This window comes from Pteronotus mesoamericanus, unplaced genomic scaffold (assembly GCF_021234165.1).
Source record: "Pteronotus mesoamericanus isolate MK-2021 breed Mesoamerican mustached bat unplaced genomic scaffold, CSHL_Meso_final contig_25, whole genome shotgun sequence".
Taxonomy (NCBI): domain Eukaryota; kingdom Metazoa; phylum Chordata; class Mammalia; order Chiroptera; family Mormoopidae; genus Pteronotus; species Pteronotus mesoamericanus.
Window position 1 is genome coordinate 27,566,786 of NW_026555105.1, and position 27,842 is coordinate 27,594,627.

At 38.2% G+C, this 27,842-nt stretch overlaps 1 protein-coding gene across 3 annotated transcripts in view; it reads left to right on the plus strand.

Annotated features, from left to right (window-relative positions):
* Nucleotides 1–27,842, plus strand: part of PLCB1 (phospholipase C beta 1) — a 622,850-nt gene that overhangs the window by 539,177 nt on the left and 55,831 nt on the right. For 2 of the 3 annotated variants that reach the window (XM_054574044.1, XM_054574045.1), the window contains exons 28-32: nt 14,199–14,275; nt 14,381–14,470; nt 14,921–14,978; nt 15,944–16,030; nt 22,038–22,155. In XM_054574044.1, coding sequence (XP_054430019.1) covers nt 14,199–14,275; nt 14,381–14,470; nt 14,921–14,978; nt 15,944–16,030; nt 22,038–22,136 — 411 coding nt within the window. In that variant the 3' untranslated portion in view covers nt 22,137–22,155. The remainder of the gene's footprint in view (nt 1–14,198; nt 14,276–14,380; nt 14,471–14,920; nt 14,979–15,943; nt 16,031–22,037; nt 22,156–27,842) is intronic. The other variant, XM_054574043.1, reaches the window with a different exon arrangement.

Sequence of the window (27,842 nt, forward strand, 5' to 3'; positions counted from 1 at the left end):
AATTGCACATGCTAATATTTTATAAGCCCTCTATTCCAGCATCTTTACTAAGCTCCTCTCTGTTCCCTAATGAGGCTATGTTTTATTGCTTTTATTTTTGGTTTATGAAAGCTTTTTGGAAACTTTGGAATCTCACAAGGAATTGGAAATCACTTTAAGAAAATTAAGAACATGCTGCAAATAAATGTGCAATATTTATTTGTATCACTGGGCTTTTTGAGACCTAAAAAAAAAAAAAAAAAAAAAAAAAATCACACAGTCCACTCTCCTGCATTTAGAAAAGGCAGTATCAAAATGGTCAACATGGAGTGTTGTCTACCCACTTGCTGAGGCTCCCAGGGAAAGAAAATGTCACCATCTCTGCTAATGATCAGTTTTATCTTCCAAAATGTTTTCTCATGAATTGTGACATTTTCTCCATTGTTGTTGATGCCTTGACTCAGAGTAAGGCCACGATAAATATTTGGTGATAGATTAAGGAAATGAATCAATCAATAAAGTAATCTTAAAAACATGCTTGTGTCTCAAACAAAACAAATGAGTAAGCTTAATAGAAATAGTGTGCCCAGAGGAAATGGGTTCTGAGAGGTGTTTGTATGACCTGCCCATTTCTTCCCTGAGGGCAGGTCCACATAACAGAATTCTGAGGCTGTTTCTGCTGGTAGGTTGGAAACCAGTGAATGGTTTAGCCTGGATAAAGTGCAGTTCTGTTGTCCTTGTACTTGTTCCCATGACAATAGGCAGATGCACAGGTCTAAATCACCTGAGAAGCTTATCTAAAATCACATTCCAGTTGGTCAATTATTGTCAATGTTAGCATGCATAGAAAAAACTGGAGTGCTTGTTACCTCAGGTTGTTGAGTCCTACCCTGAGTTTCCAGTTCAGCAGGCCTCTCTTGTAAGGCCGCTGATGCTGATGCCTCTTCCCAGGACCACACTGTGAGACCCATCTCCCCACACCTAAATGGGATACTCAAAGTTTGTCTTTTACAAGCTTCACATGATCTTGATGGGCCACCTTGATTGTGAGCTACTAAAATAAGATCTAAGCAGTGAAAGAACAGTGGGGCAGCAGGCAAGTTTGGTGTAAAAACAGGATTTCCTTGACAGACCCAAGAAAGGCAAAGCAAATTTCAATGGAGATGATAACTTTGGGACCCAGCAGCATGCACTGCCATCTGACTTCTCCAGTACACCATCCCTAGTAGTCCAGAAAATAAAATAACAATACTATAAAAAGTTCAAATAGCATCATGTATTGAGCACCCACCATAGGGCCATACACTGTGCTAAGCCATTTACAGGAATTGTCCAATTTAACCCTCAAAATAACCACTAGGATTTGGTACTATTGTCAGCCCATTTGGCAGATTAAAGATCTTACTGAGCCCTGCCGGCTTGGGTGGTTTGGAACATTGTCCCGTACACTAAAAGGTTGCAAGCTCCATCCCTTGTCTTGCTCATAATTGACGTTTTCTCTGTTTCTCTCTCACATTAGTGTCTCTCTTCTCTCTCTCTCTCTCCCCCTCCCCTTTCCTCTCTCTTTAAAATCAATGGACATATCCTCAGGTAAGGATTAAAAAAAAAATCTTACCAAGAAATGTAGTGATTTTTCCAAGGCTTCACAACCAGTGGATGGTTTAGCAAGGAAAGTAATACAGTGGGGATTCGAACCTTGATCTTCCCACTCTAGAGCCCCTACTTTAAAATCATAACACGGATGTCTCTCCTAGTTCAGATTTCAAGCCAAGGTTATCACAATGACTGTTTATCTACTTTGAGCACACAGCCAACTCCTTTATTATGATGCCTGGGATATTCTCTCTCTCTCTCTCTCTCTCTCTCTCTCTCTCTCTTTTTCTTTAACAGATTTTTTTCATATACCATGCAGTTTACTCAGATCAAGTGTATCATTCAGTGGTGTTTAAATTGTGGATCGAGATTTCAGAAAAAGCCACAGTGCTTTTGGACACACAAGTATAAGCCTTTGTTAAGAAGGCTAAGCCCCAAGTACCTTGGATTTAGAGCCAAACAAAGTTTATTTTATGCCTATTTGGGAGCATCCACAAAATATGAGCATCCACAAACTACATGCCTTTTAGCAATGTGTGTATCAGAACTTTCTATCAACTCCATTTGTAACAACCAGAAGTTGTTTTGCCAGGAAATCTTTTTACTGTCAGTTCTGAATTATGAACAGGCGTTTTAGGCTGAATTAGACAAATACAAGTGTTATTAAAAAGCAAATAGAACCCAAGTAAAAAGGAGTATTTGAGTGATGAGGAAAATGAAACAGAAAAATTTTATCTTCGAAAGTTGCTTTGGGAATTAAATACAAATGTGTTTTGGTTAAGGATTGCACATTTCAAATGCTTGCACTTCAAGGATCTAGAAAGAAACCATGGGATTGGTAAGCTCCCTTCTAACTGTTCATTAAAAAGCTAATATTTACAAAACACTGATGGACACTGGAAATAAAGATGAAGAGGAGATGGTCACCACATGCTCAGGAAACATTTATTACAAACAGTTATATTACCACGTGATAAATGAAGTAATAAAAGTATCAACAAATTGATATGAAAACACACTTGTATGAACAATTTGCCTAACTCTATACACTAATAAAAAGGAAGAGAATATTTTTTAAACAATTGGTCATATTATCATGGCAGGTGTAGAATGCATACCAAGTGACATAGACTCTATACCTTCAAATAATTTTTTTATATCTGTCTAAATAAGGACCTTCATCTTTAAAGTTCCACATACAAATAACTGCAGCCTGGTTACTCCAAGTGTGGTCCCCAGTCACCCTCCTGGGAGCTTGTCAAGCATGCAGCCTCTGTGGCCCCACTCAGACCTGCTAAATCACAATTTGCATTAATAGGAGTCCCAGGTGACCTATTACACATTCAAGGTGAAGAAGCAGAATTTTAGAGTTATCAATTCTTATCTTTGCTCAAAGTGAATAGAATAAACTTCCTTTTAGTTGCAATGGGAAATAGAGCATGCTCTCCACCATCAACGGCTTGATCATCAAACTGGATGAGTATCTACTGATGACAAAGTCACAGGTCCTATGGAAATTGCTCCTTCGATTTCCTGCCTAAATTCACAATACAAAGAAATGGTTACTTTCAGGTGGAGGTCAGTGAAAATGAAGATGTAAGTCCCTCAACCCCATTAAGTTCTGTACCCCTTGAAATATTTCCATAGATATTGTGAGGATCTGTGGGCTCCAGTTAAGGACTCTGTTCCAGGGAAGAGCTACAGGGTTGGGGAATTGGCTCTAACTTATTTAATCAACTGCCATAGGTTGACCATTTGGGTTAGGTGTTAATTTCAAATTGACTTGGTTAAGTGCAGGAAATTCTTAAAGGATCCCTCTGAGGTACTGCATTGCTCTCAATAATTAGCCACACGCACACCACATTCAAGGCTCAACACTCTCATCCTAGTGAGAGGGGATCTCGGGGTCCACGGGACCACTCCTCAGTTTCAGCAGGGCTTGGCCTGACAGTTTGTCTTCTCATTTCTTCATTCTTCTTAGTGGCTTCAAGAAAAGGTTCCTCATTTTCTCTCACAGCCACCACACTCTTTATTCTGTGTAGAGGCTTGTTTTGTTTGGCTTTGCATCCCACAGTTTCTTCTCTTGTGTATTTTAAGTCTCCCGCATGTTCGAATCCCATTCATTTCTCTCTTCATTCACATTGACCTTAGTAGCTCTTACTCCTCTTATACATCCTCCTGCCTGTCCCACCAGCAATCATTTGTGGGCTCCAAACTAACAGCAGTACCCATCCACCTGAGTGCCCCAAAGCCCTGCCGATCAGGCGTTCCACAGTGAAAGCTCTAGGTGAATGGCGATCAGTATGAATAGCTAGTCCATCAAGATGTGAGTGGTGATGTGTGCATGTCTTGTGTCAAATTTCATCATTTCTAGGCACTGCTCCCTCACTGAGTAGCTGTGTTTCTTCATGTATGCATTGAAGATGAGAATACTTTTTACTTCATTAAACTGCAAGAATGAATAATGAGATAATGTACATAAAACATTGGTTTGGCCTTTTTTTTTTTTTTTACAATACATAAATTGCCAAGGAGATCCTGAGTTCACTATAAATGACATCTTGCTACAGGCTGAGGGGGCTCCTCATCTTCCTTTTGATTATTTCTATCAGCCCCATTTGCTATTGCTGCCCATCTGGGAGCCAACCTTTAATTTTCTCCCTTCTGTGGTTGCCCAGCTGAAGAATACATGCCAGGAGTAATTGTAGTGTTGGTACGTGTCTCTGCTATAGGTGTGGTAGTGTTTTCTGTCTTCTTCCAATATTCTGACTTTAACATAGACTCATTTGTCTTGAGAAATAAATGATACAGCTTTCCCCTGTTTCCTGTTCTTCTCACCCATATAGTTTAGAGTGTATTTTCTCATTTATTATTTTAGGAAGTTGGGCAAGTTAGAGAGTATAGAGTATGTTTATATCACCATTTACTCACCCATTTAAAAATATTGAAGGCCTACTGTGGTTCTCATACTGGGAGGGATTCTGTGTGGACCAAGCCTAAATGTGCTCCCTGCAAAGGAACTTACAGCCATTAAGAGCACAGTTTGTATACTGAGACCTACTTTATGCCCATCTTTACCAGTTAGCTTTGTTGCATAACACCTTAAAATTTATGGGCTTAAAACAGCAACCATTTATTTAGCTCATGATTCTGTGTGTAACTATTGGAGTTTGCCTCAACTGGATGTTTCTTCTGGTCTTCGCTGTGCTCACTTGTGTTTTTGGTTCAACTGCCAGTTATCTAAGGGATCTGCTTCCAGAGGTTGGCTGACTGGCCATCAGCTGGGTCAACACAGATGACTGACGCACATCTCTCATCATCCAACAGGCTAGCCTAGGCTTCTTCATGGGGAAGTGAGAAAGGCATCCAATTGAGAGCAAGTTGAAGAGGGCATGGCCTCTTAAGAAGTCTTGTTTCTTTCTCTTTCTTGGGCCAAAATAAGTCATAAGACGTGACCATATCCAAGAGATACAGAAATTGATGCTATCTTTTGTTTAGGGGAGCTGCAAGTCACATTACAAAGGAGGTAGATACAGAGAGTGGTAGGGAATTAGGGCTTTTTTTCCCCCCAAAATCTACATACAGCTCTCCTCATTTGGATATGAGATTCAATAAAACCATCCATGGAAACAACACAGTGGCTAGAATGTAGTCATGATTCATTACCAAAGGACAATTTGCACAGGATTTAGAGTGAGGAGACATCACTTCCATTTTCAGTTATGTAACTTCAGCTAAACCATGTTATCCCTTGAGGGTCTGCATTCTCATTTCTAAAATAAAAAGTCTATACAAGAATGCCTGTAGAGTTTCTCTGTCACTGTAATGCTCGTTTCACCTAAATCATAGAATATAGAAATGACCAAACTCTCAGACTTTTCAAAATAATAATTAGGGATTTCAGCTAAAAGCAATAAACATTTCAAATTGGGTTTTTCTTTTGTATGTGTACACAATATGAATCTTAATATATTTTTATGTGCTAATTCATGAGTATTTAGGCATGATTAGAGGGGAAAGGTCAGTAAACAGACCCATCCCCAAAGGCAAAGAAAATAGTGGTTTTGACTTGTGTTAACTTAAAGAAGCTTAGGGAACAGAACAGATTCTGCTGAAAGGAAAATTCCAAAATAGAACCCACAAGTCAGATAATTTAGTTTGTGCTCTCTGGAATTACAGCACTCATTGCATTCCATCTGGCAAGTAAAGGATGATGAAATGATATATTTTGCATTAAGAAAAAAAATCGTCCTGGCTGGTGTGGCTCAGTAGATTGAATGTTAGCCTGTGAAGTGAAGGATCACTGGTTCCATTCCCAGTCAGGACACATACCTGGGTTGCAGGGCAGGTCCCAGTTGGGGACGTGCAAGAGGCAACTGATGTATCTATCTCTCACATACTGATGTTTCAGATCTTTTTAAAAATTCCCCATTTAAAAAAAAAAAAGACAAAGAAAAAAGTAGCTGGCACGTTATGTTATTTATCTTCATGGGCAGCTCTTCTGGATCTAGCTTCCAAATGGACTGTTGAAATATTAAACCCATGATTTATTGCTATTTTAGTTACAAGCCACAGGACAAATCATGTCTCTTTTAGCCAGGACTCCCTTGGTAATTATTTTAAAACCTCCAGTTTGAATATTATTGTTACTTTCCCACATCTGAGTGGTGAGTAATAATTATTTATTTTATTCATTTTTTTTGCACTGTATTTTTCCATTATCATTTATCCCCCTTATACCACACCTCCTGTAATCACCACACTGTTGTCCTTGTCCATGAGCCCTTTTTCCTTTTTGCTGGATACCTCCATCCCTGAACCCCCCATCCAGAGCTGTCAGCCTGCTCTCCATCTATCAGTCTGTCTCTATTTTGCTTGTTCAGTTTGTTCATTTGATTCCACATATGAATGCAATCATATGGAGTTTGTCTTTCTCTGACTGGCTTATTTCACTTAGCATCATGTTCTCCCAGTCCATCCATGCTGTTGCAAAGGGTAAAATTTTCTTCTTTTTTTTTACAGCCAAGTAGAATTCCATTGTGTAAATGTCCCATAGTTGTTTTATCCATTCATCTACTGATGGACACTTGGGCTACTTCCATAAATCAATAAATCCATAAATCCATTTGTGATACCACAGCAACTTTTCAATAACTCTTGCAAGTACCTTCTTTAACATTTATAATTACAAAGGGATAATTCTGTGCTTTACTGTAAATTTTTACCTCAAGCTATAAATGAATCATTTTCAGTGAAACTTCTTTTATCATAAAAGTTATCTTTATCAATAAAATAAATACTTTAAAGCCATAAATCCTTACTTTTCACTATTTTGGGGATATTTTAAACCATTATTGAGTTCTAAGAACACTTATAGCCATAGAATAATTTTGCAACTTGTCAAGGAACCTTAGAGATAATTTAGATGATGTATTTTATGATGAGGAAACAAGGCCTAGAGAGTTGATTGAGCAAAACCCAAGCATCATCTAGGCTGATTAAATGACATAAAACTAGAACTCCCTTGGTTAAAGTTCTTGATTTTTTTTAAAAAGTTTGAAGATATCTCCTGTTAAAAGTCTCATAAAAGAATCCCAGAAATGTCTTTCAAGGGAATATGTTATGTTGATCCATTTATATTTCCCAGAAAGCTAAAAAAGCTGACATTTACTTTGGCATAATTTAAAAGCGAAAAATAATTTTAAATGTTATACATTCTCTCTGCCAACTTATTGACATTGACTAGGAGTCTTGGTCAGATTTTCACTTTATTTCTTTGACCAGCAAGAAAAGGAACATTCCAAGGATCATTTAAACATTTAGATGCAAATAAGAAGCTAGAAATTTTATTTAGCTATAGAAATTATAAAAAATTTTATAGGTATGAAAGAATATGTCAGAGAATGATGAAGATAATTGCCCTTTTGGTCTAGGAATTTCTCTTCCTCCTAAGAAGACAAAAGAACTAGTGGAGAATGTCAGCTCCTTGTGGCCAGGGCCTGTCTCTGAGCTCACAGTTGGACCAGTGGGACCATCCACACTAGCACAGTGTCTAGTACAGCATAGGTGCTCAGTTGATGAATGAATGGATATTTCTCAATTTGAATGGCCAGGATATGTCCCAGTATAAACATCCACCTCGTTTTCAAATTGTCAGTAATGTATTTAGTCCATAAAATCTATGGCATAGATCATTACTTAGTTTAGAAGAATCATAAATTCTTTGTAGGAGAAAAACAAACAATTTATAGTGAAAACTCAGAATGGGTGCTTCTACTAGGAAAAAAAGGAAATATCTTCTCTATTGTGGGGGAATGGGAAAGAAGACTGAGTTGTGTCTGAAGTGTGAACATTCAATACTTGACTCTTTGCCCATTTTCCAAAATTATCCTTCTTAGAAGAGACTCCAAAGATGCCAGTTTCTGTCCACATATTTTTTAATCCCTTTTGAGCTAGAGTCAAGAAATTTTTCCCTTCCATTGAAACCATTCTTTCACCCTCAAATGATTAAACCAAGTGAAATTCAGCATGGATTTGAGAACAAGCATGAAATTATATTCCCCTGCAGCTTTTCTTTTTATTTCCTTAAAAGGTTTGGAACATTTAACTACAGGAGTTGTTATGAATGGTAAACAGACAAGCAAAATTATTGAAATGTATCTATTCCTTTGGGCCAGAAAAACAATCATATTAGAAGTTAAAATTAAGTGGTGTTTACGCATTTCAGTTTACCACATACCCTCTTGTTTTATTTCCTAGGAATTTTAAACTAATTTTTCTTCTTTTATATCTTCAATGAGTTTTCTGGCTAACATGTGATTGATGGGGTCTTTGAGTAGAGCCTGTATGTTGATAATTACATCAAAAGTGAGTGTATCCTTAAGTTTAAAAAAACATTTCTATTATTGTGTGAAAATATTCCTCTTCTTGATCCTATATTCACACTTCATGCAATAGAACCTTAGCACAAAATTCAGAGGTTCCTCTATCTTATTTGGGAGTTAAGTAGTGAAATTTTTTATTTCTGTTTTTTTGGTCAGGATTCTCTTGGTTGCAATTAACATAAACTCATATTGGACTGACTTTGACAAGAGGAGTATATATAGAGAAATACACAGTAGATCACCTCATAAAGAATTGATTAAACCTGGGGAAAGAAAAAGATTGAGAGGTGATTGCCAGAAACCACTTTACAGCTGTCTATCTCTCTCTCTCTCTCTCTCTCTCTCCCCCTTTTCCTCCTTTCCTTCCTCCTTTCCTTTCTTCCCACCTCCTCCTCCTTTTCCTTTTCTCTCTCCTTGTCTGTTGCTCTCTCTTTTTCTGAACATTAGCATTATTCTTTTCCAAAGCAGCAAACAGGCTTCCCTTTTTCAGAAAGTATAGATGCTGATCCCTTCTAAGTTGCACTTCTTTCTCCAATGACAAGTTGGAAAAATATTGAGGAAAGCCTGGTTAGGGTCATATGATTGGCCAATCTTAGAACTTTAGACCAATCACCTATGGCCAAAGTTGGGGTATGATTGATCCAACTTTGCAAGGGGGTGGGAATAAAGAATATGGCAGCCCCCATGGGACACATTGTAAACAGAACCAGTTCTCAGAAAGCAGAGGAAGATCTTCCTAGAAAAGCAGTGTCAGGGAGAAAAAACCGTAAGTGAACCTTACACAGTCTCTTTTTAGGGTAATCAAGAGATAAATTTTATATATCTCTTGATTTATATATTTATATAAATATATATAAAATAGTATATATAATATATATAATTATATATATATTCCTATTGCTAATTTAATGTGAGTTAGACAATAGTGGCATATTATTAAGACAATCACGATCTTAATCATTCCATCTCTGAGACCTTAAGTAGAGGAAGTTTAAATGAAAACAGTAAATTCTGTAAGAGCAGAATTAAAGTAAGAGTGATTGTCTTTTGAAAATATCTGGAAAGGGCAGAATGTTACGGGAATGGGCCTGTTGTACAAGAGAGTAGGGGAGACCAAGGGGAACTGAGCACAGTGGAAGAACACTTACATATGTGTCCTATCAAACACAGAGATGTTTTTTAAACTCATATCCTTTAAGATTTAAGGAAGCACTATTTTTGTTAGTTGAATGCAAAAACTACATTAAAAACAAATTACACCTGGATTTCACAATAAATCATTTATTCTTGAAGGAATAAAACTGAGCTTGTTAAAAACCAAAATTATATAGTTTTTATAGTATTTCCAATATGATAGCATATCTCTTGGACATGACATTCTATAGCTAAAACCAAGGTCAAGGGAAGTGTGATTTTAAAACTTAAAAGATTTCATTGACAATATTTGTTGAGTGTTTTTCTTACGTAGAACCTGAGATTCCAAAAATTGTTAGGAAAAGAGGATTGCAGTAGTAACGTCCTTTTGGGGAACAATAATAAAGCATGTATACACAAGCATAAATATCTATAATTAATGTACCAGAAAACCAGTGAAGGCACCAAGGCTTAGAGTTACCTGGGCAACCAAAGGGGAGAATCACCAAAGGCTGATTTAGAAAGGAGAAGGACAAGGACAAGGGGAGATCTTGGATTGTACCCGCTCTTGTATCAGAAGCAGTTACAAAGGCACAGTCCACTGGAACTTAATCGTGGAAATGTTCCTTATCCGTGCTGCCTGCCATTCAAATGGAAGTATCATCAAGGGGAAGAATAACATGAGAAAAAGTATAGAAACAGGTATGTGCCTGGACAGTCCTGAGAGCAAAATACTGCTTAGTTTATTGGGTATGCTGAGTGCAGATAAGGAAAGGAAACATAAGGCTGGGACATAACATAGTTGTGAATATAGAGCTAGTTTATGATTTGGTACATACCAAAGGGAAGAATATTTGGGATGGAGTGCAAGGACTAATGAGAGACTGAGGGCAGCAAGGGAGGACTTGCCAAGTCCAACCCGCAGGTAATGAAAACCTGTACCAGCGTGCTGGTAACTCAGAGATACGAGGTAACAGAAGAAATTAACGAAGACTTCATGACTCATTGAATGGGGAAAGTACCCAGGAGGGAAATCACAGGTAATGTCCACTTTTGAACAGAATGATGATGCTTAGTGGGAAAAGACAATTATTTGTCTTCTGTGAGAGACAAACCCTAAATCTGCTTGTAGAAATGTTGAGATGCTGGTGAGCCATCTTCAGCTAGAGTTGGTCAAAGACATTTAATGGTGCTGACCTGGAGAGAGAACTTGAAAAAGGTGTCTTAGTTTGGGCTGCTTTAACAAATCACCGTAAACTGAGTGGCTTAAACAACAAATGGTTATTTCTCCTAGTTCTGAATGCTGAATGTCCAAGATTAAGGCACCTGCAAATTTGGTGTCTCGTGAGAACCCACCCCCTGGCTCATAGATGGATGTCTTCTTCCTGTGTCCTCGCATGGCTGAGGGGCTAGGGAGCTCTGTAGGGCCTGTTTTATAAGGGCACTGATCCCATTCATGAGGGCTCCACCTCCATGACCTAATCATCCCCAAAGGCCCCGTTTCCTAATACCATCACATTGGGGGTTAGGATTTCAATATATTAATTTCAGTGTTGGGGACACAAACATTCAGTCTACAACAGAGGGCTTTTTCTAAATTGCCTCCTTCTTTCTCAATAATCTAGACAGTACTCCTCAAATTCTTATGTGCACAAGTATCCCCTGGGAATCTTGTTAAAATATAGATTTTGATTTCCAGTTGGTCTGGGGTAGGGCCTGAGAATTTGCATTTCTAATGGGATCGCTGGCAATTGTGGCTGCTGGTTTATGGCCACACTTTGAGTAGCAAGATCTAGAAAGCCGGGACATCATCTCAGAGTTTCTAGGATGGTGCCTGGGATCTAGTAGGTGTTTGACTTGTTGGATTATGGCTAAATTAAATAGTTTAGACAAGGGTGTGTTCTGGGAGCAAAGAAAGTGGGAACTGGTTCTAAGAAGAGTAAACAGTGGGTGCAATAGTCTGGGGAGGGGTACGGAGGAAGGCCAGGGGACACCAGAGACAGGGAGCTTCTGGGGAACCCAAGGGAACCAATGCATGGGGGCTCAAGCCAAACCCAAATAAAAGTCAGAACTGGGTGGGCAGACGGCTGTGAGATCTCAAGCTCTGGCTTTGTTGAGTGGATACCGATATTGTTGAGATGAGGGCAGGAAGGAAAGCTGTAAATGTGAGTGGGTGCCAGCAGAATCAAGAAAATACTGTGGATCAGATGAATGATAGAGATAGCAACATGGAAACAGAAGTGTGAATGCCACTGAATTTGAAAGCAGTTCTGGAAGATTGAGCAACGATCTGCAGAATGAGGACAAGCTCACCAAAAGGTCCCAAATCTGACAAACTGTCCAAATCATGTGGGAAGATTTTGAAAATACTGATGCCCAAGCCCTGCCCCTAGACATTTGGAGTCCATACACCTAGGAACAAGCCCTGGAATTTGTATTTTTATGAAGTTGCCCACAGTGTTCTGATGTTGCAGCCACTGTTGGGGATCCCGGGACAATGCTCTGGCACATCTTGGGGAGAACGAGAGAGATAGAAGTCCCTGGGGAAGGAAAGGTGCCTCCACGAGTGAACACCCTTGGCTAGAATGGTGGCATTGCAGGACTGCTCAAGGAAATTTCCAAGTCTTTGCACACCAAATGTAACAGCTAGACAACTTGATAAATGGCACCATAATGCTGCAATATTTCATGATTTTTAAAATTGTGACAGCCATGATCAGTCAATGTCTTTTGAATAATCAAACAGATTTTCTGCTGGCCCAAGCCCCAGTGAATATTTGTTCAGATTTAATCCACTTCACAGATGAACGCATCAAATTTCATGTTCATGTTAACTTAATGTGGGTTCTTTAAAATTGTAATCCTGTAAGAGAATTTCTCCCTCAACTTCTTTTATTCTCTGGAATAAAAAAGGATCTTTTAGAACAATTCCTAAAATCAGAATGAAAAGTTGTGAAGAGCTTTTTAATTTGATGTAGTCCCAGTTGTTTATTTTTTCCTTTGTTTCCCTTGGCTCTGGAGATATATCAGCAAAAATACTGGTACACAAGATATCTGAACTTTTACTGCCTATGTTTTCTTCTATGATTTTTATGGGTTTGCAACTTACATTTATATCTTCTATCCATTTTGAGTTTATTCTTGTGCATAGTATAAGTTGGTGGTCTAGTTTAATTTTTTTGCATGTCCCAGTCCAGTTTTCTCAATACCATTTATTGAACAGACTGTCTTTACTCCATTGTATGGTTTTGCCTCCTTTGCAAACATTAATTGACCATTAAGCGTGGGTTTATTTCTTGGCTCTCCATTCTGTTCCATTGATCTAGAAGCCTTTTCTTATGCCAGTACCAGGCTGTTCCAACTGCAGTGGCCTTGTAGTATAGTTTGATATCAGGTATTGTAATAAGGCAGCAGGGGAAAGTGGTGAAGGCCACAGCCTGATTGTCTGGATTTGCACCCAGCTCCGTGGCTTACTACCTCTGTGGCCCTAAGCCAGGAACTTGAGCCCCAGGTGTCACAGAGTCACTATGTATAAAAGGAAGATAATGGCACCTACTATCTAAGGCAACCCTTAGAATTGAGTAAGTTGATACATTTAATAAATTATCAATGAATGTTAGTTGGCATTATGATTATATTGCCTTGTCACTGTTGTAGCTACAGCTTATATAAAACGAGTCAGCTCTCCCTGCTGTATCGAAGGATCCCCATCTCTGGGGAAGAGCAACAGGGCCTTTCCCAGGAAGCCCACACCATCCATTGGGCGTCCAGTGAGAAAGGCTCAATCCGGTTGCTCCTGTTCCCAAGCAATGACAGGAGGTTGTATATAGTCTTAATATGGAATCAAGAAAGAGAAGGGTTTGGAAGGCAAACCGACCCTCACATAATTGGCAAGCGTTTTTGGAGCACCTACTGAGTGCTAGGAATTGTGCAGAGCGCTGAGGAGATAAAAACACAGTTGCTGCCCTCTCAAAGCTTAGGTTGATGAGAACAGATGCAAGGCAATAAAAGAGTCGCTTTCATGGCAATATATTAAAAATTCTGTGGTAGCACAGAAGAGAATTTCTTATGTTCTTTGGAAGTCACCCACACGAGGACAAAACCATCTATTTCTAAGATGACTCCATATGATCCATGAAGCAATTAAGCAATGGATGATAGCTGGAAACCAAGAATTATAATTCATAATTAATTATAACTCACATTTGTATCACAATCATTAAGCTTCACAGTACCTCCTAAAGATAAAGGCATTAATAATTTCATTTAAAACCAAGAAAATGCAGGTTTTCTTAACCAAAAGCATACTTTTGATAAGTCATAAAGTGGGGATTGGAACCTGGGTCCTTACTGTTGTTTTTCCACTGGCCAAGCTGCAGTAACCAGCACAGTAATCTTAAGGAGCCCTGTTTAAGTAAAAAGAGATAAGAATTTCACATTAAAACCAAGATCATATGGTGGTTTTAAATTATGTCCTCATTGCCTATGATAGATATCTGGTAATTTTAACTATTGTTAAATGTCAATGCTGTTTTTGGGGGGAGCAAAGGGAGTGGGTGCTTTGTTTGTGATAATATAAAACAGCAAATTGGCATTTTCTTTCCCCAGCTTATTCAGAAATTGACGGATGTTGCTGAAGAATGTCAGAACAATCAGTTAAAGAAGCTCAAAGAAATCTGTGAGAAGTAAGCCTCCATTCTCATCACAATGAACTTGTGTATGCAAATGTATTAAACACAAACTGCCATTTGACTTGCCTTTTTTCCCTTTTACTTCCATTTTGACTTCAGAGAGAAGAAGGAATTAAAGAAAAAAATGGATAAAAAGAGGCAGGAGAAGATAACAGAAGCTAAATCCAAAGACAAAAGCCAGATGGAAGAGTAAGGAGAAAGAACCCTTCTCCCCTACCTTTTACCTGGAGATTATTTTATGCTGTATCAGAATAGCAGGTTCTTAACCATTAAGACCCATCTGTGAAGTTTCTCCTCTAGTTAACCTTTCAAAAGATCCCTTTTGTGAGGTTTTCAACCTGAAACTCAAAGAGCAGTTCAGAAAAGGACCTTGTAGATAAAGACTGAGTAAAGAGTGTCCCTTAGGAAAAGGCTAAATACTCAGTTCTAATAATGTCAGGCAGCCTTCCCAGCATTTAGTGAAAACAGAGTTTGCCCTTGGGTGGAACCTGACCTTTGTCCAGAGCTGGTGCATTGTATCTTCCTTGTGACAATAATAAGAATGTTGAGAGTTCTATAAACTTTCATTTGGGAGTCCGAGGCTCTCATGTTCCTTGATGCCTGATGTGTTCATATAATGATTTATTTATTTTCTTTTAGGGAAAAGACAGAGATGATCCGGTCGTACATTCAGGAAGTGGTGCAATACATCAAGAGGGTATGTTGGTTGTTAAAAGAACAAAAGTTCAACTGTGTAAATTTAAAGGTCTAGTTGACTAAAGTGGTTCATGAACTAGGCAACATCCCATCTAGTAAACAGAAAGTTGCTCTGCAGAGTTGTACATAGGCAGAGAGAGGGTGGGAAAAGGAGGTTAAAGAGTAGATTATTATAAGCAAGGTCACCTTGACTTAGGGGAAAGCTGGGGCTTTCTCAGGCAGATGACCCTACTAAGGCTGATATTCCAGACTGACTGTTTTAAAATTTAATTTGTGGAAGAGACTGAAATTGCAACTAGGTTAAATATTAAAACTTCATGGGGTTTAGCAAAAGTGACTCCATTTCGTGCCTGCTGTTTCATTTTAACTCAGTTAATCCCTCTTTCCTTTGCAAACCATGTGTGAATGTTTGACAAGCACCCTGTGAGCCTCCGGAGGGAGACAACATGCCTTGTTGCACCAATTTACCACCAGCAATGAGAAGAGCTGCTTCACAGAGCAGACACTCCATAATCAATGTTTCTGCAAGTTTAATTGCAAACCTGTATCAAAAAAGCTCACTTTAAGATAGATGTCAAGAATTACTTCCAAGTCAGGAACCCAGAAACATGATGTAAATGGGAAATTCCCCAAAAGTACCATTAGTTGTCATCAGTGGTAGAAAAGATGACAACCTCCAGAGTGCATTATATTTTTGCAAATTAAAAAAAAAACTGTTATTATGGAAATTTTCAAATATTAACAAAAATGTAAGAATAATATAATCTCTTGATCACCCACCCTCATTCCTGTGTACTTGTCATCCAGCTTCAACACTTAACAGTTCCTATACTTGTAAGGGCAGTTCTCAACCGGGGTATGAAATAGTTTAATGTTTGACACAGATCTGAATAGCTTTTAATTTTTTCTGGAAACATTCACCTGAATGTTTAAATGAAAATAACTTTCTTTGTAACTTTCTTATAGTTAGAAGAGGCACAAAGTAAACGGCAAGAAAAACTCGTAGAGAAACACAAGGAGATACGTCAGCAGATCCTGGATGAAAAGCCCAAGGTAAACTGAAAGGAATAATAACACATGACAATTTAATTTTCTTTCCATTCAATTAGAAGAAGACTTCCCTAGTTCATGTACTTTGCACACAATCTCAGATTACATCTTGCATGTGAAATTTAGGTTATCTTTTTCAATGATGGTTAAAAATCTTTATAGCAATACTCAGTAAACCTTTATCATCAACTGGTGAGGTTTAAAAGCTGCAAATGCACAGAACCCAACTCTGGAGATTTGGTTTTAATTGGTCCGTCGTGTGGTTTAGGCATAAGTATTTTTAAAGAACTCTGGCCCCTCTCCCCTGCCAAGATAGAATTGAGAAATTAGCTAAGCCTCTTCAGCTTTAAATATCTGATGTAACATTGTAATGACAGACTCTGTCCAGCAGGGGATGTCCTGTACCACCATCACCCTGGTTTTTGTCTAGCAGAATGTTCTCATAATGCAGAAGAAAACAAATCATTTTTTCTCTATAATAATAGTTTATTGGGGCTCCACTTTAAAATTACCTCTGTTTAATATGTTGGTCAAAATCAATATTTTATAAATACTAGTTTTAAGCAAAGTGAATATCTATAAGTCAAATATTTTAAGTTGGCAAAGAGCATCTCAGTTTTAGATCATTCCATCCCTTTTGATTCAAAGAATATCTTTCTGTTTGTGAAAAATGTGCATCAAGTTTTTCTGTTCTTTAATCTGCAGTTTAAAATATCTACTCTAAAAATTACTGGTATTTCATGAAAGTACTTTTTAAACCTGGAAAGTTCAAAAGTGTTAGCTTTATTTCATTATATAGTTCATTCATTAACTTATATAGTTCTTGTGGTTAATTCTAAATATATTTTGGGGGTTAATTCTGCTCCTCTTTTCATATTTATTACCTATGACATTCATTCAATATTTTTCACTCCTAAAGTTTTACATTGGGCAATATAGATTCTCATGCAGTAATGAAAATCTAAGAATTAATAATTACTTAGATATGCTAACTTTTATGTTTTTTATATAAACTTACTATTTAAAGATTCTTAACCAGCCTCTCATTTATTATGCATTAGTAAAATACAGTAAGTTTTAACATACATTTAGAAATTACTGTGCTTTCCTTTTAGGATTGATCTAAAAATATTCAAATATTTTGAGCAAAAGATCCAGGTTCAACAGAAAATTAAGAAATGCCTTAATAACAATCAGTCCCAGGTGATATATTCAAATACATACATTTTTAATCCATGTCTGAATTCAAGTTTGTCATTACTTTGTACACTGACATAATACCATTTGCTCATTTATAGTTGATATCTCATTAGCCAGTTTTTGTATTTCTAAAAAAATCTGTCTTGGAAAATGTTATTCCTACAGAGTTTTATTTTGCTTTGTTTTGTTTTGGTCAAAAAAAAAGGTCAACAATTTTACTCATAGATAAAATGCAAACATAAATGTGTTTAAATTATATAACTCTCAATAAATAACCCTACAAAGATTTTATATTATGCTTTAGGTAAACATGATTAAAATCAAATCATTTAGCAGGTGTTAAAACACCTTCATTGTATATAACTGAACATTAGAAGAACTAATAACTATTAGACAATTTATTATTTAGCAACAGCTTTACAGAAAAACCAATTAAAATTGGCTTAAACAGAAATAAAATTTAGTAAGTCACATTAGTGGAAATTCAGAGGTATTGCAGTTTGAGGAATTGTTAATTTGGTGGCTCAACAACCTCATCAAAATCCAGGTATTTTTAGAATTGCCGCTGCTGCATAGCCACAAGATCGCTGTTGCAGCTCCATGCACCCATAACCCTACATAAAACTATTCAAGGGCAGAAAAAGCAATGTATTTATCCTTTATAGGATGGGAGAAAACTTTCCTGACTCTCCCTAACAGACTTCCCCTCGTTGGCTAGAGCTGTGTCCTATGCCCTTTCCTAATCCAATCATGTGCAGGAGGGGATAATTTTTATGATTGGCTTGGAGTAATTAAGACTCCACATAAAAGGGTGAAGGGAGTCCAGCTTCTCCTCAATGCCATGGTCACCAGGTACCTGAACTTAACTGTTTTCTTATCAAAGAAATAGAAGAAAGATAGCAATTGAGTAGGCCATTAACAATGTGTGCTACTACCATATTTACAGCAATTTTAAAATTTCTTTCTTGACCTCTTGGAAAGGGATCTGAAGTGTTTCTGTGAATTTTTAGTAATTATATTGCTTTCATTTTTTTACTGTAAATAGCAACCAGTATGACTTCTCTTTTTCTTTTCATCCATGAGATTGTTCTTATGGCAACCTTACTGTGTCGGGATTTGAAGGTTGCTCTCGAAGATTGTTGGTTCCATGTCAATTTAAAACATTTATTGAGAGGTGTCCTTAAGGGCTTAAAAATGTTTTGTTTTGGAACCATGACTTTGATAAAAGAATAATGACTGTTAATATTGTAGGACATGATAGCTAATAAAGGGAAATGACCATGAAGAGCAGGCACAATAATAAATACTGGAGTAAAACAATAAGATCAAGTGTAGGTCATGTGGGGAAAGATCAAAGCCCAGGATAGCAAATGTAGACAAATGAAAGACCAGGCCAGTTTAGCAGTCATCACACTCCTGTAATTGTTGGATGTGGACCAGAAATAGAATAACACTGGCTTTGCAATAATCCCTCTTCACATTCAATACTGAGATGGCCTTCGAAGCTTGACATAGATATGAAGGAAATCAACAAAAGCAGAAACATAATAGAAAGGGGAACAACTCAAGAAAATGAACCTGACCAACAGTATCTATAACTGAATCAGTTCCATTCAGTCAGAAAAATGTGAAGGCCGAGTGATTTATGACATCTAGTAATTTATGAATTGTTTCACCAATGAATGTTGGGCAAGGAAATTAAGTTGACACTATAGTAGGTAATATTAAAGATAGTTGCAACCTTTTTACAAAGAGGAAAACAAGCCAAATTTTGCCAGAGTTTATTGAGGGGAATAGAGTCCCTCCTTCAACTAGAAAACAATAATGGCTAATTTTTTTGCTTACAGCAGCAATATACACTACATAGTATCATATTTCTTCTAATTTGTCAGTTTCTTTCACCATATTGTCAAATATTATTTTTTACTTCCTCTTCATCCACTTATTTAACTAATGTAGTAATGTGTTCTATGTTCCTAACCTCCACCTGAACAGGGAAGAAGCTCTTTTTACATTCCTAATTTCTCCTATTATTTTGAGCTGTTCTGAACCCCAATCATAATTTGTGTAAGTTCCCAAACCTTTGGTAACCAAATCACTCCTTTAAAAGTGACAAAACAAATATAAAAATTTTAACAAGAGAAATTTTTAAATTCAATCCTGAAAAATAACAGTTCTAATGTGGCAAGGAGTTGGGCTGGATTTAGAGCAAGACACACATGAAGATTAATTCAAAGTGTAACTCTCTAGTCTTTCACTCAGCTGAGCTCTTAGGATCTGGAAGGATCAGCTTGAGTTCCCAGCATTTTTATCATCCTGCAACAGAAGTCATAGACAATGTGCCTCAATCAAAACCATTTCATTTCTGCATGGACCAAGAACTTCTGTCCAGCTGGTCCACATTTGGTAGGAGACCAAATTTAGTTGGCCACAATGTGAAAGTTTATTTTAGAATGCCTCACTTTGTGACATACCAGGACTTTTTCATATGTACCTGTCACTTTGCCAATACTAACTAGATATTTTACTCCCAATATCTCTTATTTGCTTTTGAAGTCCTGCTTTGGTATGACAAGGATAATGAAAATAGTCCAACACACATACCCTAAACAGTTTTTAAAGCAGAAAATGTAAAAATGTAATTGCTATAAATAAACCAATACCTGATTTTACTATGGCTTTCAACATTGTAAGAATGGCCAAACTCAAACTGAGAAAAATATTTACCTGTAGAATATCCAAAGAGGAAGTGTGTTAGGTGCTTTGAAATATTTGATGAAGGCACATGCAGACACAAGAGAAGAGGCTATTGTAAAAGGGCAAATGGAGGACCACTGAGCTGAAAAAAGAAACACTGAAGAAAGTTTCGATTCAAAATAGGAAAACTATTTCTAAGAGCCAAAATCCCATTCTCTATTTTCCATGATTTATGCCTAAGGCCGAATAATATAACAAATCTACCACTTGGAGTCCTGCTTGTTCATTTTCTGTCAACAAAAATAAACTGACATAAGTCTTCTGCATTTATTATAATCACTGGCTGAGAATAGTCTTTGAATTTAACAAATAGGTCTTAGAATTTGCAGCTGAAACCGAGGCTCAAATAATATTTTCATATTTCAAAGAGTCTCATCAAGATCTGTGATAGGATAGTAAACAGTTCATGATGTTTCTGATGGCTTGGATGGAGTCTTCATTGTTTACCCTCTGTGACCATCATATACACATGCACACATGTTTATATACAATACAATCAACTAGACACAACTGGAGGAAAGCCTAGTGTGTTTAGTTAGGTCGGCATCAAAATGGATTTTGCTCCAGCCAATTATGCTAGTATATGGAGATTCATGTCTATGAGGGGAGTCGGCAGCATGTACATGTTTTCAGTGACATATAAAGAGTAAGAAATATATTGTGTTCTAGCTTCAGTTTTTCTACCTCTTCCTTTTCTTTTTAATTTTACATATTATTACCAAAAAAAGTTTCTTGGTTTTGGGAAATAGATAATGAACTGTCACAATTCTTAAGTTCATTATTGGGTCTTTCTTTCAGATGAAACCAAAAACCCCAAAACTTGCAAATTATTATGAATCAGTTGACACATCTTTGTAATTGTTAATGTGCCAAATGCAGCGCATCCACCCTAACCAAAGCCACCACCATCTGCCACCTGGATTTCTAAATAGCCTCCTAGCTGGTGTCCCTGCTTCCATGTATCCTCACGCACAATCGAGTCCCAACACAGCAGCTAGAGTCATCCTTTTCGAACATAAGTCAGCTCCCTCCTCTGTTCCAGACCCTCCCATGATTCCCAGCCCTCTCAGAATAAAAGTCTGCAAGGTCCAATATAATCTGATCTCACTTTGCTGCATCCTCTCTTCATTTCCTCATCGACCTACTCTCTGCTCCAGCCATGCTGGTCTACTTGCTGGGCCACAAAAAGCCAGGACACTCCCACCTTGGGCTGTTGTATGGACTGTTGCCTCTACCCACAATGCTCCCCTCCCAAGCGCCTGCTTGGGCAACTCCCTCCTGCTTTTCAAGTTTTGCTCAAATCCAACTTCTCCAAAAGGCTGTCAATGACTACTTTATTTAAATTTGCAACCCCTCTCCCCCACTCTGCCATCCCTGGCACCTCCTCTCCTTTTCATTCTATTCTGTTTTCTGTTTTTCACAGCATTTATTTATCTTCTCTTCTTAGGTCATTTACTTCTTCCTTAACTGTGGGTCCCTCCCCATTAGAATGTAATCTCCCTAAAGACAGGGACTTTGACTATTTTGGTCAGTGATGCTCTTGAGTGCTAGACACCCCCAGAACAATTCCTGGCACATAGTTGGTGCTTAATACATAGATCTTGAAAGAATGGCTTATGTAGGGGGCTAACAAAATTAACTTTGTGTGTAAAAAAAAATAGTTCTCTCTCTTTGAGGGAAAAAAAGTATAGCCATTGAGCCCAGACTCATTGGGCTGCATTGTTCAACTGCTGTCAGTAATTCAATACAGTTTTTTCTCAGGTTTCTTGACAGTAGTAGAATTTTGTGGAGAATTTCTCAAAAGTAGTAGCTGCAATCACCTTTAACATATAATCCCTACAGAGAGTAGAGAAGAACCAAGGAGTGTTCAATGGCCATTTCCATTGCATTTGTGGTACGGAGTGTTGGATGAGATAAAGGAGTTGGAGATTTTAAATCTCCATTCTAGAAAGCACTCCCAGAAAACTCCCAGTTAAATAATTTGAAACAACAAGTGACTTAGAAATCAACTTCAATGCCACCAAAATGACAGCATCCCTTTTTCTTCACACAGGGGGACGGTTCCTCCTCATTCTTGTCGGAAACTTGCCATGAGGATCCCTCTGTTTCCCCCAACTTTACTCCCCCCAACCCTCAAGCTCTCAAGTGGTGACCACCGTCCTTCCGGCCAGGTAGGACTGGATGGGAGGGGTCGCTTCTGAGAGAAGGGTGGCATGTGGCCATCCCATTTACAGGCATCATGGACTTGCGCCTTCGTTCTTCACCCTCCCGTTCTCCACATGCCCATTGTTTTCCTGCTGCCGTTCCCAGCCACACCCACGATGCACTTCATATCTCTCCCTGCCTTCCTCTGGTACTTATTTCTTCATCATTGTTCTCTCTCTTTCTGAAATAAATTCCATTCTTACATATTACTTTCTTCCCCTTTCTTCTTTTTGTTTCTCAAGTTACAAAACTGGCTCCCCTTTTGACCTTGATCTTTCTAACACTCACACTATTCTTTCCACTTTTGAAACACTAAGTTTCTACCTCTCACAGCACTGGTTTCCCACAATCTTATTATCTTAAACCCCAGGGGAATTAAATTAGCTTTCAGGGAGTTTTCCTGACCCATTCCATTCAATTTACGACACCGTCGATTTAAAAATCAAACCAAAATCATTGTATTCCCACATGGTATTTTGAGTTAAGAGAGTATCTCAGAATTTCTTGATTCTCTGCAATCAAGAGTCCTTAAAAATGCCTAACTAATAGGGGTGTTTGTGCCAAGGGCTGCTGGTTAGAGCAAAGTGAAACTTAGAGAGGACTTTATTGTGTTTCTTTTGCTAATAAGAACTGGCCAAACCCATTGTAATGGGTGTGCATCCCAAGAGAAAGAGACTACTATGATTATGAAAAAGCAACCTCTGCTCTGAAGTACAGAAAATAGAGTTTTACAGTGAGGCTTATGATATTTTTGTCTTTAAGCACTTGTTGATCTGTGAAGCAGTACAGTTTGGAAAGATGCCAAGTAGTGAAAACAGCAGTTTTACTAAGAAACAGGTTTAAGCGCTTCCTCTTTCCCTGTATCAGTTGCCACAAACAATGACTTTTCACACTGTAGTGAGTACACGAATTACCTGGAGATCCCATGCGAACGCAGGCCCCGAAGCAGGAGGCCCGGGTTAGCCCTGCGAGCCGCATTCCTGACTGGCTCCCGGGGGTGCCCTTGCTGCTGCATTTCCATGGACCGCACTTGCCCAGCAAGGAGCTAGCGCGTATCTACCTTTCAGCTGGAAGGAGAAGCTTTAATCTGCCTTTATGGTGTTTTAGTGTGTTTTAATTTTTTGACCTAATCATGAGCTTGATTCTTTCGTATGTTTTCATTTTCTACCTCTGATACAATAATGATAGGAGAGAGGCAGAGATGTCATTAGAGAGCAAAGCCCCAGCCTGAATTCGGTCCATGTCCTCCCTCGGGACCTTGTGATCAAGCCCACACCAGACGCTGGGGAGGAAAGGCGAGAGATGCTGGTTTATTCAGGAAGGCATCAGCAAGACCTCAAAAATGTCTCCTTCATTTGGCTATAAACATTTAGGCTTTCTCATAAATCATCAATTATAAGTATCATTGGGTTTTGTTGTTGTTACTTGTTACTATCTTGGTGTTTCTGAAAGTTATTGTGAAACATTTACTGCCACAGGTAGAATATAGAATTCTCTCAGAGGAGGTAAATGACAGGGGAGCTCGGAACACAAGAGTTGAGTGTTGTTTTTTGAAACAAATGCAAAAGGGACATAAGTATTGCACTTTTTTCCTTTGCTCTGTCAGGCTTGTGATGGCTGGTTCACAACTTGTATTTCCTTCAGAACGGACCCAAGTTTCCTGCTTAACAAAAATATTTATTTTAAAAAGAGATAGTCTCATTTAAAAAAATCTTCAATCACATAGTTTGGTCCCTTTAGCTTCACACATAGAAAAGGCAACATAAAAATAAACAAATTTCACACCTTCTGTGGAAAAATAGGCCTCATTTAAAAAAAAAAAACAAACTATTTTATCTTTGAAAAAGAACAAAGAGTCCTTTCATAGCAGTATATGAAAAGTACAGTTTGTACCAAGTTTAATATTTCCTCAAATGTTTCTTCCTCACCTTAAAAAGCTACATTGATGGACTACAGCTGAAAACAAAACAAACGAGCAAAATAGAACCAGAGACTTGGAAATAAAGAACAAACTGACAGAGACCAGAGGGGAGGAAGGAGGGAGATAACGGGGAAAGAAGGGGAAAGAACAAGCAAAGGAACACGAATAGAGGACCCATGGGCAGGGACAATGGGGGGGACTGACTGTGGGAGTGGGGAGGGACGGGACTGGGGAGAGCAAGAGGGAAAAAGGTGGGACAGCTGTAACTGAACAGTAAACTTTTAAAAATTTTAATTAAAAAATGAATGAATTAAAAGATACCACATATTTGTCAAAAAAGACTTTTTTTACGAGACAGTTGATCCCAAGAATATTCATCACATAAATACTTGAAATTTCACATTTTAAATTTGTGAATGCAAACCTCACTGTTATCAGCTAGAGATTAATAGGTGAAACTGAGCAGGTTAGCCACACTGTTAACCTGGATAACTTCTTTTTTTTAAATAAACACATATCTCTCTAAAGCAAGATTAAAAACAAACACAAAAGGATGTTTGTTCATGTTGTGTATGTATAAATCTCTATATAAAGAACTACAGAATAACCAATTTCTAAAAATACTGATACTGTAGCACTGAGAATTATAAATTTATGCCAAGTGTATTTAAGTATCTGCTTTATTTTAGGCTATGCCGATTTCAATAAGGAGCACAAAAGAGCAAACACACAGACCCTACATGCTTTAAAATAATAAAGAGCAATTCAAGTCCATAGAAAGGCATTTAAAAATTATGTTCCCTGAAACTTAAATAATGGAAACAATAACCACTAACATTTAATGAGCACTTACTCTATGTTGTGAAACATCTTCAAGGCACATCACATACATTATCTTACTCTTGCCATTGTGCACTTGAGGAAACTAAGGTTCCAAAGGTTAATGAACATTACTAAGGTCAGAGAAGTGCCAAACCTTGGGGACCCCTGTACTGTGTCCTTCAGCTTTCTTAGTAAATTAACCTGAGGCCATGATTATATAATCTCCTTGTCAGGGGTGTGATGTCCCTTTCTCACATTTCACAGCTAGGTGAGCCCTAAGGGTACACCCTCTGTGCCTCAGTACACCCATCTATAAAATGGAGAGAATGCCATCCTCTCTGGTGAAGGAATCAGATGTCTCTGAGCAGTGACAAGGGATAAACTCCAGTCCCATATACCGAATGCTATTTTATTTGCTGGTGGCACACCCCAGCCTCCACAATTTCACAACCAAATCTTGCCAAGAATTTAGCCCCCAAACTGGTCACAACAGCAAGAGGAATTAAACATCATAGGCAAGATGTTCAAGTTTCTCAAAACCCCTTGTTTTCTAACAAATATCTCGGAGAAGGAACATCTCCCAGGACTAGATCTTGGGAAATTGCCAGCCCTGTGAAGCCAGGACCTACCTCCAGGAAACCGTTACTGGCAGCCAGCAGCTCTGGTCACCGGGAGGCAGGCAGCTGATTTCTGTGTTCACCGCATCCGGTGGGGAAGCACAGCCAAGCGGAGAGGGAGACTGTGAGTCCTGGCCTGGCCCGCACACATGGGAGGAAAGGATTTCCTTACAACCTTCCGTGTCCACGGCTGCCCTAAAGCATCAGAACTGAGGACAGACACCTCACCCCCTCCAAAGCTTGACTCTTCTTCTCCCTCCCTTCTTCTCTACTCACATGTCATCCAGCTTCTATGTGTTGGTGCTGAGTTCAAGCCAGAGACGGAGTGGGTTTGCTTCCCTCAAGACCCTGTTCCCCCCCCTCATCTCTCCACACTCCCCTCTTAAATCCTTCTCTTCCCCCAGCCCTGGAACAGCATCCTTATGAACTAAAACCCACCTCTCCCACTTTAAAAGGTGTGGACTGAATTACATAAGAAAGGTGTTTAGGTGCACTCTGGGTACACAGGTTCTATTTTCTTCTTGTTAAGCAATTGTTTTTATGTTTTTTATTTATTCATTTAAATGCTACTTACTCAGCCTTAGTATTTACCCCTGCGGTTATTAGTAGACCTAAAGGAGCATATTGAAAGAGTAACATCTCCTTTTAGATTGTATTAAATCTCAATCAGAGCACAGGAAGGAGCTCCTCTGGAGCATAGGACAGATGACCCTGTCCTCCTTTTGCACTGGAGTCAGCGTGAGGGCATCTGCTTTGGGCTAAATTATGAAAGATTTAATCAAGAAAAATTTCTGAGAGAAGGAATGTCTAAATAACTAAATACAGTCAGCCCTTTGTGTCTGTGGGTTCTCCATCTGAGAATTCAACAAAGCACAGATAGAAAATACTAAGAAAACAAAAAGTTAATGTTGCTGATATGTACTATGCAGTTAGACCTATGTTGGTTGCATCTGTACTGAAGATGTACAGACTTTTTTCTTGTCCTTATTCCCTAAAGAATGTATTTTAACAATTGTTTACAAAGCATTTACCTTGCATTAGGTATTTTAAGTAACTTAGAGATGATTTAAAGAATATGGGAGGATGTGTGTAGGTCATATGCAAATACTGTGCCATTTTTGCAAGGGACTTGAGCTTCTGCAGATTTTGTTATCCGTGGGGAAGTGGGTGAGGGGTTCTGGAGTCAATGCCCAGAGGATATTGTGTGTCTCTTGAAGATCTTTAAGCATGGCAACAAAGAGGCTGTCTGCCAGCAGAGAGTTGTGTAAGACTGGGTGACCTTTATATGATCTCCTTTGAGTCCATGAAGAATACGATTAATTAAACTCAGAATTTTGCCACTAAAATAATAGGTATGAGATCCAGAGAATTCAAGTTGGAGGACTCATTAAATAGGGTTGCATAAATATCATGCTGCAAGATTTAATGAGTCCATAGGGTCACTTATAGAACAACAGAGCAGAGATGACCTAGAAAAATAAATTAGAATCGATATTATGCTTCTGAATTAACAATTATAGATTGCTGTATTAACACCTGAGAGATGAAGTCTATAATTATATTTAATGATAGATGTTGGTGTTCTCATCCCAGGGAAAATGAAAATTGCTCATTTTTAGTTTTTTACTTGTTGATAATAAAAATAAATTTACATATGTGTGTTTATTTCTGTGTTCTCCAGGAACCATGAATGCTCTAAGTAGCTACAACTAGGTAAATAGTGTTTTTTTCTTTTATTAATTCAACTAATACTTATTGAATCCCTACCGTATAGCAAGCACGAGTCTAGGGGCTTAGGAAACAAAACTGTACAAAAAGAAGCAACCTCCCCCATCACCTCAAATTGCCTACACTCTAGTGCAACTCTGTCCAACAGAGCTTTCTGCAGTGAAGGAAATGTTCCATGTCTGCAAGTCCAATGCAGTAGCCACCAGCCACAGGTGGTTATTAAGTATTTGAAATGTGGCTAGTGCAACTGAGGAACTGAATTTTTAATATTATTTAAATTTAAGTGTAAATAGCCACATGTGGCTAATGGCTAACATAAGGGCAGCAAAGGTAGAAAGCATGCTGAATCCCAATTTCTAAAAAGAATTTGTGTCGGAACAAAACACTGTGATCATCGTTATAATAGAGCTGTTTGCAGGGGAAGAAGGGCTGATACTTTTTGGTTAAACCAAGGAGAGCTTCAGAGAAGTGGGAACCCTTGACCTATAGGGTTAAGCAGAAGCTTATCAAGCAGAGGAGCAGACAAGAAGGAACTTCTCCTGAGAGTAGGATAATGCCTGAAGTC